This window comes from Pinus tabuliformis, chromosome 7 (genome assembly GCF_031772625.1).
Source record: "Pinus tabuliformis cultivar Carrire ecotype Pingquan chromosome 7, CPIR1, whole genome shotgun sequence".
Taxonomy (NCBI): Eukaryota; Viridiplantae; Streptophyta; class Pinopsida; order Pinales; family Pinaceae; genus Pinus; species Pinus tabuliformis.
The window spans coordinates 822,788,451-822,805,006 of NC_142293.1; the positions used below are offsets into that span (position 1 = coordinate 822,788,451).

Below are 16,556 nucleotides of genomic sequence, written 5' to 3' on the forward strand. Positions count from 1 at the left end.
ACTTTGATTATATTGTGACCCCTTAGATTCCTATATATAGAAAGGAGGTTTAGTCGTTTGTATCAACCAAGAATTATTCATTTGTGTCATTTAAAGGAGGTTCTGCCCTCAAAGAGACTGATATTGAAGTCATTGATCTATCTTTTCTATCTTTTTGTGAGCTAGTTCATAACATTTGGTATCAGAGCTTTGCATTCTAGGGTTTCGCTACTCCAAAAAGGTCATCATGGAATTTTCGTTATAACTTTTGTTCTGAGACATTTCAGAAGCTAAAACAAAAATATGTTTGAGGTAAAATCTTGACTATCCTCAGGGCTGAATTTTAGATCTTGTCTCGCTCTATTTTCAGAGAAATGATCTAAGGATGTTAGCGTTTTTGCAAGCTCCCGAATTACATCCCAAATAGGTAACATTGGAAAAATTGTCATAACTTTCTCTCTAAGTATGCAATTGAAATTCTGTTAGAAGTTACAGAAAGAGGATAGACTCTAGTTTTCTGTGCATAACTTTCAGGTCTGAAATATGAAAAAAAATGACATGTGGCACTTCATACAAGTTCACTCTGCTGAAAGATTGTATAATAATGTCATATTGGGATATTGGGCGTAAAACCTTCTTGGAGAATCCAATTTCAATCATACTGGTGGCGTTGGAAAGAGGAATAATAATTCTATCACATTTCACAATTTTAGACCTTGGAGATCTAAAATTTCCGAGATACATTAGATTCAATATCGAGCTCCTAAAAAGTGAAAATGTGTGTGTAGTTTTTAAATTTTTTTGCATAAGTTTGGTTTGAAAAATTAGTTTGAAGGAATTAAAAGGGAACAGTGAAGCATACTTATCATTAATTTATAATTATTGAATTCCATTTAGAGTTATATTTGGAATTTGTGTTACAATTACTATTTCTTAAAGGATGAAAGTAGATCTCGTTGTAGTCAGTGTTTTTTTGTTAGTTAGTTAGAATGAGTTTTATGTGTAATTTAGAAAGTACAAAGGAACAAAAGCTAAAAGATAGGAAAGGATTGACTCAATAAAAAAGATTTTATGTGTGATTTAGAAAGTACAAAGAAACAAACGGTAAATGATAGGAAAGGATTGGCTCAATAAAAAAGATTTAGGTAGCCTATTCATATATATTTGCATACAATTTTCTCATTCATATTTGTTCATATACAATTTCAAGTTATGTAGAAAAAACAATGTTTTCTAATGGAATCAATAGTTATTGAAAGTCTAGATCTACAAGGATTTCAAATGGAATGAATAGTTATTAAAATTCTATATTTACAGGGCTTTCTAATATAATTTTACTCATTCATCTTTTTTCATGTACAACTTCAAGCTATACAGAAAATAATGTTTTCTAATGGAATCAATAGTTATTGAAAATCTAGGTCTACAAGGATTTCAAATGGAATCAATAGTTATTAAAATTTTAGATTTACAGGGCTTTCTAATGGATCCTAGATTCATATAAAGTACTAATTATACATATCTTTCCCAAATTATAAATTACTTATTATTTGTTTAATTAGATTCATGGTTATAGAGGAAAGCTTTATAGTGATAATTTGGGGACAATTTGTATTTTTAAATTTATTGTGAGTAGTGTCTTTAGAAAGATCTCAATAGGTGATTGACTTTATTTAGATATTACTAACTAATTTTAATAAATATATTAAACTATGTTGATTGGTCTCATTTATAAAAGTCCATTGGGATATAAATGATAAAAATTAATGCCTATAAAACATATCAACCACATTTTCTAATATAACACAATTATTTAATAAATTGGTAATGCACCTTTTCCCAAACTATTCTACTAATATATTAGATGATATAATCCAAGGAGATATAAGAATATTAGTTGAAGTGTATTTATTTAAAGAGCGTTGGTTCAAATTTTTTATTGAGAAGAGTTGTTATTGCATTTTTTATTGAAAGCATTAGTATTGTGCATACGTTAAAAAGTGACATTAATAACATTTTTCCTCTTATTAAATTATTTTAATAAAAAATGTTATAGTAAATTTTCTATAACCTTAAATAAGTTGTATACTTTTGATACAATATAATAAGTTAAATAAAATTATTAAAAAGATTATTATTAATAGTATTTTCATATTATCATATGAAAACACAAACATAATTATCATACACAAACATATAAGCTTATGATAATCATGCTGTCAAGAACCAACTAGCTGTAAAGTTCACCAATATATTGGAACTCAGCTTTGTCTTCAGAAACATCCATTTCATTCTTATCACTTCCATCATTAGGTACTACTACTTTTTTTCTAGTAATCTACACACTCAAGATCATCGTTCTCCAACTGCTACTTTAAGACTCACTTCAATTTATTCTATTGGTTTATGAATCCATTCTTCAATGAGCTTTAAATCCCCATCAAACATATTAACAAATTTGTTTTCAACTTCTACTCATGTGCTATTTTCAACACTTGCATATTCAAAAATAATGTTAAAAACATTTTTATTAGTCTCTTCAGTGAGAGCTTCACGCTCTACTTCTGCCTTCTTTTCAACTACATGGAGGTTGTCTTCCACTGTTATGTTGTTAGTGGATATTGCTATTGAAAACTCTTCAATCACTTTACCATGTTCTTGATCATCAACTGCTGTTAGATCACGTACTGCTTCATGAGCAGTTCCAACTCCTTCATATCTTGTTGCTACAATGGCAGATTCAACCTTCAATGTTTGATCAAAAATTTCGCTTACCATATTTCCGATGTAATCAATCTTTGTTTAAAAAAACAAAGCACACATATCATCAACATAATTTTCATCCAAACTATACTGGGATATCTGAGCATGCATGTGCTCATTGTCAATTTCATTGACAATTTCAACTTCACCAAATACATCAGCTGCAACTATATTCACCAATTCACATATAAATTTGCAGTCATCATCCACTTTTGTCTCATCACAGTGGGATTCACAATCATCTGTGTCATCCATATTACAATGGATTGCTTGAGCATTTATTTCCTCTTTCTCTATTTCATACACATAGGCTTCAACATCTCTCTCTACAATATTTGCTGCAAATTCTTCATCCATATGCATGCTTGCATAATGGGTTTCAATTTTATGGTCTTAACAACCATCAACCACTTTTGAGTGGGATTATCCAAGCTATGTTTTCCTCTCAGAGTCTTGCTCCTCTACTCTTAGATCTACCGCTAACTTCTTTGCTAGTGACATGTATAACGTGCTGCTACATGTCACTCTCCCTTGCATCAAACTCTGCTTCCGGGGACTTCCATGCTTCCTCAGAAGTTGTATCTTTTTGGTACCTTGCACTAACACTTCTCATCCAATGCTTGTTTTATGAACTTCAACGCTGAAACATCACATACTGCATCATATGGGTTATTAGATCCGTACTCAGTTAACTCTCTAGCTCGAAGAAAAGTTAACATATTGATAACCCAATGATCAAAATATTCACCTGTAAACATAGGAGGTCATAGAAAATCAAAGCTACACCAATCACCATCAATTTCTTCTTTGTCTTCGGCTAGATCTCTCAGTTCCTCGACGCGGCTTGAACCTCTCTAACCATGGAAATGATATTTGCCTCTTCTTTTCGATTTATTTTCTTAATATGTTTCAGTCGCACTTTATGACCCATGACTGTTGTCATTCCTTCTTTTTATAATTGTTTTGCTTATTCCTTGAGGCTGTCTTTGGCATATCGCCCTCGAAAAAAATATGATTTTCAATATGCACCCCCACAAGGCACAATATTTACACAAAACACTGTCATTCTTGACAGAAAACAAATAATTTTGTAGACTAAAAGACTTTACAGAACCCTAAATTCTTATTCAATAAAATCCTTTTCTTTCTTAATTTTTCAAAAAACTTTAAAAATCTCCTTTATCAAATTATTGTTCTTACGATATAAAGAATTTTCCAAAACAATTGTGTAAATGACTCACTCAATTATATCTGAGGGGGATTTCCAAATAAAAAGTAATTTTAACCATTCATTTAATGAATCCTTTCGAAATAAATAAAAAAACTTTTCAAATATAATATCTCCCAAATTATATCACTTGCTCTAAATCTTCACCCATGGAAGGATTTTTTTTTAAAACCATTACGTTTCTCGATTTTGTAAATCTTTAGACTTCTTTTTAGTCTTCAACAAAAAAATTTAATCTTCGGGTTTGCATGTATGGACACGGCTCTTTAAAAAAAACCTTCTTAAAAAATTCCAAACCTTGCGCACCGACGGATTGTCTTCGGATTTTCTCCCCAACTCTTATTCAAAGCTCGAATGCATTTGGGGAAGAAGTTTTGCCACTAGAGAATACTTTCAAAGTTTTCCTTGTGGTGTTTAGGGCTGCGGCCCTCACTCTATTCAGAAAAGAAAATCAACAATCTACAGTTTCTTGCTCCTTGGTGAAAAAAACGAACTTTTGATTTTCCCTATGATTTAACATTCACACGATGTGGCTCTGCAAGCTACGACTGCAGATTGTCACTCTTCCTCAAATTTAGCTGTGATGCCAATTTATTGGAAAAACAGAGAGGCAAAACAATAAATTCACAAATAAAACACAAGAGCTGCTGCTTTTCTATTAATAAGGGTATTTATTTTTTTCTAACTAGCAACTCGCCTAAAATATCTTGACATGCATCCACATGCAACCACACACTAAAATTCGTCTATCACTTGAATTGAATCAAAACTCAATCACTCAATTAACTGACTCTCTATATTTAACCAAGTCCTCATACAAGAGTAATTACGCCGATAGGGGCCCCTCCTATTGGAATTGGGCACTTTAATAATTTTCTTAATTAATCTTTTTGGTTAGATGGCCTAAATTGAAAGATGCCAGTATATTCTAGTGGTTGCCACTATATCAATGGAAAGAATTTGCACCACTAACTTACTTGCATGTCTGAAACACATGTTTAAAGCATACTTAAATTAATTTTTTACAAAGAATAATTAAAAATTTACTGTAGCTCTTGTTGATAACTACGTATGTTCATTACTGAGAAATATATTTAAAAAAATTATAAAATATTAACCTAAAAGACGTGGATCAAAGAGGAACAACCCACTGACAATTTTCCTTAGGCTTATGAAACGATTAAGAGTTAAGATGTGCACCTTATACCTCTTGTTGGGCAATTTATTGGACTTAAATTGCTGCATAAATTATCGACCAGGCAAACTCGTGAGCTTGTGATGGTGCCAGCAAAATATATGCAGGAGTAGGCAACTAACTCTATGTCTAACTAAATAATTTAAGATTCAATACAATATGCAAGGGAAGAGGCTCCTAACGAAGGAGGTCCTGGTTGTCCTTCCCTACAGTATCATAGAGAAATCATTAATTATATAAAACTAGAAACTTGAAATGAAAACAAAAGAATGAATTTCAATTACCATATAAATCATTGCTGAGAGAGCCTAACTTAGACTCTTGGTATCTCCTCATATGATACTTGAAACATAAAAGCAAAAGAATGAATTTTAATTATCATGCAAATCAAATAGAGAGAGAGTCTAACTTAGACCCTTGGTTGTTCTCTCACATGCTGATAAGATTTTAATTCAAAACTCATTCACCAATCAAATCCTTGAACATCTAAACAATGAAATGAAACAAGATCTAATATGAAATAACATGTTTCTCTCATCCTTTTAGAGTGAGCTCAATTCTCTTAAGAACACGACAAATTATTCCATATACTACATTAAGAAAACTTATATCTAAAACTACATAAATTCATATCCTACATTCACACAATTTATATCTAAAACTACATAATGGAAATATATGAAAAAATGAAGCCTTATTCTATTCCATCATCAATTGGATACAATGCCCTAAGAGTCCCTCCCTTTGGAATGGAGGAGGTACTCCTATTTATACAATGAGAGGAGATAACAAACTCATAATGATGATCCATTAATCTCTCTTTTAGTTCCATACATTTCTCAACCATCTAGACACATAACCCTATCCTCCATGATTTCCTCCATGAAGTCCATGATCTTCTCCATGATCTTTTCCATGAGGTTTATCTTATCAAATTCGAATTTGATCATTCAAGGCCACATAAAGGTGTCTTCGAAGCTTCCTTGGAACCTACACATGTCACCAAAACAACCCACTTTCCATATATAAAGTAAAATATATTATTTTCTAATATTTAATCAAGAATTTCTCTCAAAAATGCTTAAAAATAAACAATATTTGGAAAATATGAATGAGACCCATTAATGGTGAACAGTAGGAAAAATGGAGTGACAAGGTGATGAATAGTGAGTGAAATAATGGAAGCATAGGTGAAAAATGTATGGTAATGAGTGCTATTTTTGGAGCCCAACATACTCCCCAACTGAAGTTCTTGCATGTCCTCATGCAAGCTACTACAATGACTTATTTGATTTGATTCTTAAATGAGCTTCCTTTTACAAGATGTTTGGTTCTTGTGTAACAAACATCTTTCAATCATGGACTTCCTTTTAACTTTGCACATCTTTGGATAACTTTTATTTGTTTGCAAAGCATTGACATATTTTAATGATTGGTTCTTGTGTTACAATCATTATTTACTTTGATCTCTTCTTGATGATTGGTTCTTGTGTTACAATCATTATTTACTTTGATCTCTTTTTAATGATTGGTTCTTGTGTTTACAATCATTATTTACTTTGTTGAGATCTATTTTTAATGATTGGTTCTTGTGTTTACAATCATTATTTACTTTGTTGAGATCAATCATATGCTCATCATTTTGTAGTAGTTTTTATTGTGGGAAGACTATGTGGGTTAAGATGTAATATGAATGAGGAAAAAGAATGAAGTGTGAAATTCCCCCCTCCCCAACTGATGGTTTTTGGCAATTTTAAATGAGAAAGGAAATAGTGAAATATTTTCCAAATATCATCATTTTAGCATCTAAAAAGAATTTCAAGATTAAAGGTTAGAAAACATCATACCTTACTTACCTAAGGAAGTGGATGAATCATGCATGTTCAACTGCCACAATTCTGATCTGAAGCTTCTTCTTCAAGTTGTGGATGGAAGATGAATCTGAGGAGTCTGCTGAACATGGCTGAAAGTTGTATCTGCTGCTGGATGATGAATCTGATGAGTCTGCTGAATATGGTTGAAAATATATAAGGCTTGGAAGGTATACAAAATAGAGAAGTTACATTTTCCTCCCAGCCTTATTTATTGACTTGTCCTCAAGTGAAATACAATGTATACAATGAATGGAAATACAATGAATGGAAATTGGCTTCATCTGCTACAAAATATGGGTCTTCATGTATTCAACGCTCGATGGCACAAATCTTACTATGTGATTAAATGTGTCGATGTCGAACATAACAAGAAGTTGTTGACTTAGTGGCCGTTAATGAATGCCCCTAGCCAACACAAGAGCTCCCACCATTGATTCCAATGGGAGTCAGGATGCCTAACACATCTTTGTAGGTACGAATAAATTTGTCGTAGTCAAGTCACCTACAAGATCCAACGAACAAGGGATATTAATGTACTCCCATTGTCCATTGGCAAGAGTACTTGCCATTAAGGCATGCAAGCCTCTAGGTGTTTTTTCAATGATACATAGACTCTAGGACTTTGACTCAAGCAGAGTTTTATTGGTGGAAATGAAGGGGAATGGTAATGACATGACAATAAGCTTGTAAGGAATGGATGTAAGGAAATACACGGTGTATGAATAAATACTCTTGCTATGAAAAATGGATATGGAAATGGTATGCTTTATGGATTGACAATTGGTGGAAAATCTTTTGCAAAATGGGAGTGTAAAATGAGTGGTTGTAGAGTTGGATTTGTCTTTAGAATTCTTCATGACTTTAGTCTTTGGAAGACCAATTGTCGTCACAATATAATCTCCTTATGATCACTTGATTATCCTATAACCTGTAAAAAACTTGGTACAAAGAAAACATAAGTGTGCTCTAGAAGAAATGGCCAGTTTCTTCATGATTCTTACGCAAAAATTTCATACCAAATAAAACAAATTAAGGACAGACAAAGTGTTAAAGTTGACTTAATCATGATATTAGTATCAATCCATTTGTGAAAATAACCTTGAAGAGTAATACTCCCTGTTTGTGTCAGCTGACTTCTGTGCATGGATTTGTTGTGTCCTGCAGATTAGTGCGTTATAAAAGCATACAACAATATCAATTTTCCAACTCTAAACAAGTTAGTCAGCATTTAAATAATCCACCAAATGTTCTTTCAAATTATGCTTCCAAATGTTCCATTCTTTATTTTCAAGCCTGCATGAATTTTGTGAAAAGTGTGTTTGTTTGTTTGTTTGTTTGTTTGTTTGTTTTTTAATATTTTTTTTCATTTTTTTTTCTTTCATCCTGTTATCATGTTTCTCTCAATTTTCATGCCACCAAAGTTTTGTTTCAAAAACAATCACATTTTTTTTTTTTAACAATGTATTAAGACAATCATATATTAGAACCACATAATAAAAAACAATCAATAACCAACATAACGATAATCAAATAACAAGAAATTATAACTATATTAATTAATGCAATTATAAAACATATTAATATATTAATATAATTAATATGTTAATACAATTTTTACATCAAACATTAATTAATAATTGAATAAAAATAATTAACAAATATATACAACAATTTATAAAAGAAAAACAAATTACAATTACCAAATATTAATATTTACAATGAAAATACAACAAAATACAAATATATACAAATATTAATATATTAATACAATTATCATATTAATAATAAATTAATATAATAATAAATTAATATACTAATAATACAACAAAATAATAATAAATTAATATATTAATACAATTAATATATCAATATGTTAATTATAATAACAAACAGATTACAACAAATATTGAAGAAATCAAAACAAAATAAATAAAAACAAAATAAACCTAAAAATACCAAAACAAACCAAAAGAAATGCAAAACAAAACGGATGGCATCTCCTGAAGACTTTTGATGGCAGCGCTCTTGAGCTCCTGGTGAGCTGGTAAAATGATTTTTCTGCCGGAAAATCTCCAAATATCAGCAAGATTTTCATCGAAAATTGTTGCAAGAAAAACAAGTGTGTGGAATGGATCAACAGTGCTCGTTCTCAAACCCTTCATAGGAGCTGTCTTGCCTGCCTGATTCTGCTTCATTTGCGTTGGCCTCAATCGTATGAGAAGTTTGTTATGGGACCCCTCCATGATCGCCATTCCCAGGATATATTCCTCTTTGATAAAAGTTTTTGGAGAGATCCTGTCGAAATATTGATCAGTGGTTTGCCCTCCTTGGAGCCCACTACTGCTAGTAAGAAATTGATTCCACTGCTGCTTTTCTCCTACAAGAATTACAGAGCTTTGGAATTGCTGCTTTGAAATCCGAAATTGTTGATTGATAGTGAACTTCGCCAGAACGGGCCATGTGAGTGGAGGCAGAACGACCATGTGTCTGACGCATAATTCTGAGCCCAACAATCACATTCACCTTCGTCGCCTCCTGCAGCATAACCCCTTTGATCGCGGCAGCAACCCCAAAATTTATATACCGGTGCTGCAACAAAAAAACTGTAAGCAGATTTCACGAGGCTCTTATGGCACTGTGGCTTGCAACGGCGCTCCTGATGGATTCCATAGCATGATCCCTATGAAGCCAGACATTCACATTCTCACGCCACAGTGCCAGTATATTGTTCCTTACGACTATGTAATTGGTCTGCTCGAGCCCCTTCGATCTCCTTGGTTAGAATTAGATAGACCAGTAATGTGAACATGGTCATTGTCAATCAGATGTTGAGGTGAGAAGAAATCTACAAGGCAATCTTGATTTGTCAAAGAATCCTGATGATAGCTTCTGATGTCATAAACACGAGCATATTCATCAGAGCCACCAATTGCAAAATAATATGGATTCCTCGAATCTATCACTATTGCATTTAGTCGCACGTGTTTGATGGACTGTGACTTGTTCCCCACAAAGGTATGGCAAGTTAAAACCTTGGTTGCAGTATGGCTTTGCAAATCAGAATGCTGGACAGCTCCATCTTCACCATAGCTGTAAACGACGTGGGGACTTCCAGGCTCTATTGCAAGTTTATGAATACGCCCACGATGCTTTGCTAGCCGTTTTGTCTCAACCTGACCATTTTCCAGGATTTGGGCATGCCTTACCTGTCCATCTGCAGCACATGTAACGGCACTGCGGTCATCCGTGAAAGGAATAATCCTGGCCTGAAATACGTTACTTCCATGACCAGAAGGAAAGCTAAATACTTTAGTTTTAGCATCCCAATCCCAAAATATGATCTGTTTATCATCAGACCCTGACATAAGTATATTGCCAGTTGGATTGAACTGTACAGTATTTACACAATCATCAATGAGATCTTGAGAACTGCCCTTGGGACCCAAGCTGGTTCGCACAGCGTTGGCCACGGCCTTCGCGGAAACGATGTTGGCCTGACGGATATCATCCTTGCGCTTGTTATCGACGTATTTCTCTGTCTTCACAGGGCAATGGTTGTCATTCTTGAGGTCATTGGAAAGCTCTTGGAATGATCTGCTTGATAAAGTTATTCTCAGCTTCGAACGTGAATCGAACGATAATCTTCAGGTGCTGGAGGTTAAACCTTGTATGTTCTGCCACAAAACCCTAAAAACCCTAGTTGCAGTGCTATTTTTCCTTCTCCACTGTTCATGAAAAACAAGAATGAAAGTCAAATTTTTTTAATAATAATAATAATATATAAGAGATACATATATTATTATTACATAGAATTTTTTATGTTTTATTTTTTATTTTTAAACAACAAATCTTAAAACAAAATATTAAAAGAAATGAAAACATAATTTTTCTATGTTGATTTTAGGTTTTTTTTTTTTAACAACAAATTAAAAAACAAAAAAAAGATTAATTTGTTATCTAAATTGAGATTTTTTTTTAAATCAACAAATTTTTTTATTAAAACCTAATAAAGAAATATTCTAAAATTAAATAATAACTAAAATGAATTTAGTTTTTTTTGTTTTTGAAAATATCTAAAAAAACAACAAAAGAAATGGTTAATTTTTTTTTAATAATAATATGTATATATGATACATATATTATTAAATTTTTTTTTTTAAATCTAAAATTAAAAAGACTAAATTTCATCTAAAAATTTAAAAATGTTTTTTTTCACAAAATTCTTTATTTCTTTTTGCAAATTAATTCTTCAACAAGAGTTTTTTTATTTGAACAAAATCAATAGATTTTCTGATCTTCCTGATCGCACGAAGCGCGGGAAGAGAGCATACTAATCGATTGATTCGTTTTTATTCATGCAGGGGGGTTTCAAAAAGGATTGAATTTAAAACTAACTAAATATTAAAAAATCAGAAAACTCAAACTTAAACTCCTTTGTGAAGATCCTGCTGTCACCAGGTCTCACAAATTATTTTGTCTTAAGAAAACTACTAGAACTGAATTAAATTCTAATGCCTAATCCCTTAGCACCATCCCCGGCAACGGCGCCAAAATGTTGGGCAATTTATTGGACTTAAATTGCTGCATAAATTATCGACCAGGGAAACTCGTGAGCTTGTGATGGTGCCAGCAATATATATGCAGGAGTAGGCAACTAACTCTATGTCTAACTAAATTATTTAAGATTCAATACAATATGCAAGGGAAGAGGCTCCTAACTAAGGAGGTCCTGGTTGTCCTTCCCTACAGTATCATAGAGAAATCATTGATTATATAAAACTAGAAACTTGAAATGAAAACAAAAGAATGAATTTCAATTACCATATAAATCATTGGAGAGAGAGCCTAACTTAGACTCTTGGTATCTCCTCATATGATACTTGAAACATAAAAGCAAAAGAATGAATTTTAATTATCATGCAAATCAAATAGAGAGAGAGTCTAACTTAGACCCTTGGTTGTTCTCTCACATGCTGATAAGATTTTAATTCAAAACTCATTCACCAATCAAATCCTTGAACATCTAAACAATGAAATGAAACAAGATCTAATATGAAATAACATGTTTCTCTCATCCTTTTAGAGTGAGCTCAATTCTCTTAAGAACAAGACAAATTATTCCATATACTACATTAAGAAAGCTTATATCTAAAACTACATAAATTCATATCCTACATTCACACAATTTATATCTAAAACTACATAATGGAAATGTATGGAAAAATGAAGCCTTATTCTATTCCATCATCAATTGGATACAATGCTCTAAGAGTCCCTCCCTTTGGAATGGAGGAGGTACTCCTATTTATACAATGAGAGGAGATAACAAACTCATAATGATGATCCATTAATCTCTCTTTTAGTTCCATACATTTCTCAACCATCTAGGCACATAACCCTATCCTCCATGATTTCCTCCATGAGGTCCATGATCTTCTCCATGATCTTTTCCATGAGGTTTATCTTATCAAATTCGAATTTGATCATTCAAGGCCACATAAAGGTGTCTTGGAAGCTTCCTTGGAACCTACACATCTCACCAAAACAACCCACTTTCCATATATAAAGTAAAATATATTATTTTCTAATATTTAATCAAGAATTTCTCTCAAAAATGCTTAAAAATAAACAATATTTGGAAAATATGAATGAGACCCATTAATGGTGAATAGTAGGAAAAATGGAGTGACAAGGTGATGAATAGTGAGTGAAATAATGGAAGCATAGGTGAAAAATGTATGGTAATGAGTGCCATTTTTCGAGCCCAACACCTCTTCATGTTCTGAAACGTATGTCTATTCAATTGTTTGCCAAGTGCTTTGTACATTAATTTAATGATTACCTTACGTTGCTGGTTTAAATGTATCCGTGTTCAATGATACCCTTTCACATTCTGTTTTCAAACGTAGCCATGCGCAACCATACATTTTCACATTCTCAAACGTACCAGTGTTTAACCATTTGTCGTATTTTTCGACACCTATAAGGATTACCTGAGTGATTTCCTATGCGTTATTATTTCTCAAGCGATTTGAAGGTGGTTGCATTACTAATTCAACAGTGTAGTTCTTACTATTTATAGTCGTGATGATGTATGTCTCTGTGGCACTACAAACTGTGATTTTGTGATAAAAGCCGCAAGAGAACGAGGAAGTCCAGCGACATCAAGGAGAAGCGCCTTGATTGGATCTTAACCACCTAATTTTAGGTTGAAATGTTGCAGATGCACTCCCTGTGTGAGAGTAAAATTTTGAATTCATCCTAACACCATCAGGTAGTTGTGTCATGGCGAATTGATGCCAACAAATGCCTAGCGTCCTGTTTATCCAACGAAGATGAAGATGGAAGTGATGTGTCATTTCACAACAACACCGTGGATTCTAAGGCGATTAACCTCGGGAATGGTTATGCAAAGATAAAGCAAAGACAATATGATGGTGAGGAGTTGGAGAATGACAAAGTTTGTTCGAGGGTGCTCAACGATGTAGAAGAGGAGGGCTGTTCCAGGAAGAAGCTTAGACTGTCTAGAGAACAATGAGCTATTTTGGAAGAAAGCTTTAGAAAGAACAAGGTGCTCGAACCTGTAAGTTTCTATACACAGTATTCATTTACAGGTTACTACTCTATCATTTTTGTTTTCTAATGCTTTTTTCTGATGTAGCTTGTTCTTCTTCCGCAGAAGGAAAAGCATGCATTGGCCTTATAGTTGAATCTTTGCCATCGACAAGTTGAGGTGCGGTTCCAAAATAGACAAGAAAGGTTAGCTCCAATCCTTTATTGATTCATTGTATTTTGCATATCGAAATACATATGGAAAGTTCCATTTTGGAATCAACAACTACATAATTTTTCCTGTAACTATGAAGAATGACTTGGAAATCAATTGTTGTGCAAATTTATAGTTTGGAAGACTTTTGATCAGATGGAGATCCTATTGTGTTGATAGTTTTATTGACTCGCTTCTGTTATAGGTTAATTAAATGTTATGAATTTGTTTCAGGATGAAGCTTAAGAAAACGGAAATGGACTACGAACTTCTCAAGAGATATAATGAGGTACTTACAGATGAGAATAGAAAACTTTGCATAGAGCTGGAAAAACTTAAAGCTTTAAAAATATCGCCACCTCTTAGGCCTGCATCAACCGTTACCATGTGCCCCTCCCGTGAAAGAGTTTCAGTGGTTGACAATAGTAGCCACTTGAATTTGGCAAAATCTGGTTCTATGTTTTTACGCAGCTCTTTCTGGTAATGAATTGTCGAGTATTGGTTACAGTTTCTTTATCCATAGTCATTGTTTAGCAATGGTGGACACCGTCTCTTTGTCAAACATTTTAGGTTTTCTCTAAAGTTTCACTTTATGAAACATTTAGGGGTTCAGTATATTTTTTATTAATTGAATTTGGTTTAGAAAGTGCTCAAGTCTCTGTTAATTTATTGAATGAGATGAGGCATCTTGATAAACCAAGGAACGTATCGCTGTACAGAGTGGGAGTCTATGAAATAAACATTGTATGTAATTTAATTCAAATGTTTATGTGAGATCATCTCTCTCTCCGAACCTTCTTGTGTTTATGAATTTTCTCCTTTTTTATTATCAATCTAAACATGTATAATAATTGTTTTCATTTATTATTATTTTTAATAAAATACGATGACAATTTCTCTATTCATGCTTATAGTAAAAGTAAAAGTCATCGTTATCGCTAAAAGAAGTACTTATTGACTAGTTAATGCATGCATATTAATGCCTACTTAAGAACTATCATTAACATGATTTTTTCTTTCAAGATTTCATGTTTGAGTTATACAACATAGGCAGGACACATGAAAATATTGTTATTGTAAAATGATTTAATAAAGAAGATATCTTTTTAGGTTATTTATTAATTTTATTAATCATTGTTTAGTTTGAACAATACAACATATTTCTATTGACAAGCTTAAACCTGTTTAAAAAAATTAAAGTTTTTGTAAGCCCGAACCACACATCTCGAGACACTTACAGTGTGAGTTTTACCCTTTAGTGCCCCTATTTCTAGCGCTCAAGTCCCAACACTTATACATGGAGTTTTGTGATTTTTAAAAATGTTTACAGTGTGAGCTTTACCCTTTAGTGCCCTTGGTTCCAGCGCTAAATTCCCAACACTTATACATGAAGTTTTGTCCTTTTTAAAAATGTTTTATCATTCGAATGATGGCTGATATTCTGGCTATCTTTTTGTTATTTTAATACTGGTATGAATTTATAACACCTTCTCCTAAGATATTGGTTCCCATAGTGGCAGTTTGAGACTACTTAGGTAAGTCTTGAAAAACGATAGGCAAATGACTGATATATAGTGATGTTAAAGTAGTATAATTTATATACATATGAAATATGTATTATGTCTTTCTACTTTTCAAAAATAATTTTTTTACTCATACAAAATTATCAAAATTATAAAAAATAAATTTATATTAATGAAAATGTAAATTTTGTTTAAAAATAAAAATAAAAGGATTTTATTGGTAACCCATTATTATATCTAGGGTTCATGTTGATGGTGATAAAAAAAATGTGGACTAAGATGGTGATGGTTTTTAAGGTTTAAGAAGAACCATCACATCGGGGAAAAATCATTAAATTTACATGAAGTTAAGTAATTGACATTCTCAAAATAATTCACTTCATTGTGTCATCTCTAAATAGATTTATTCTCAACAAGTGGATGTCGGGTTCTTAATATGTCGACGATTACAGGTTCACCTACTCAGACTAAAACCAGTGGTTCTGATCACCTTTCTAAAACCAAAAGGACATCCAAAACCAAAATGACATCCAAAGGCAAGACAATGTTTTCGAGGGTAAAGAACAATAATGTTTTCTAGGTATATATAACTCTTGTCAAACTAGTAGTAGGGGATAATCATTATACATTTCTATTCTCTAATATTTATTGATTAATCACCATTATTAATAAAAAATATGAGATTTGGAATTAGCTACACTTGGTCCATAAGAGGGAAGGCTATTAATCCTAATATATGGCTATGGATAATTCCTTATGTCCGAGGAGGATAATCTCAGTTCAAATTTCTTTCCTAGAACAAAGGGGCCTTGGGATTTCTTGAACTCTCTCTCTAGATTTTAGAGCTTTTCATATAAATAGAAGTGCCATAGTTTTATAAGTGTCATAGTTTAAGGGGATCTAGGTTATTAGGGGAGTTTTGATTAGTTAGCATTCTTGGCTATGGGGTACATTGTAAAAGAAAGAGGGAATTAGGCTTAGATATTTTGTGCCTTTTAGAAGAGGGATAGATGTAGACTTTACAAAAAGCTATTAATTACATCTTTCATAATATAATCTGATCATTTTCTTATTGTTCCTTGGGTTTATAATATAAATAATCCATTTAGTTTATTAATCATTTGACTCTAAAATATTAATTCTTAGGATTTATTAATTCAACCATGTTTATTTTAGTACTTTTAATATTTATCTTAGGGTTTGTATACCTAGGGTTTATAATATTAGT

At 32.3% G+C, this 16,556-nt stretch overlaps 2 protein-coding genes across 2 annotated transcripts; one reads left to right on the top strand and one right to left on the bottom strand.

Moving 5' to 3' along the window:
* Nucleotides 1-9,777: 9,777 nt before the first annotated feature.
* On the bottom strand, nucleotides 9,778-12,966 carry LOC149250142 (uncharacterized). The gene is made up of 2 exons (XM_089453564.1): nucleotides 12,887-12,966; nucleotides 9,778-10,633 (listed from the first exon to the last, which is right to left on the bottom strand). The coding sequence occupies exons 1-2, from the start codon at nucleotides 12,964-12,966 to the stop codon at nucleotides 9,778-9,780; spliced, it is 936 nt and encodes a 311-aa protein (XP_089309690.1).
* Nucleotides 12,967-13,126: 160 nt separating this feature from the next.
* Nucleotides 13,127-14,289, top strand: LOC149250143 (uncharacterized). Its single transcript, XM_089453565.1, has 3 exons — nucleotides 13,127-13,156; nucleotides 13,314-13,561; nucleotides 14,040-14,289. Exons 1-3 carry the CDS (start codon nucleotides 13,127-13,129, stop codon nucleotides 14,287-14,289), a joined length of 528 nt encoding a protein of 175 aa, XP_089309691.1.
* The last annotated feature ends 2,267 nt before the right edge of the window (nucleotides 14,290-16,556 follow it).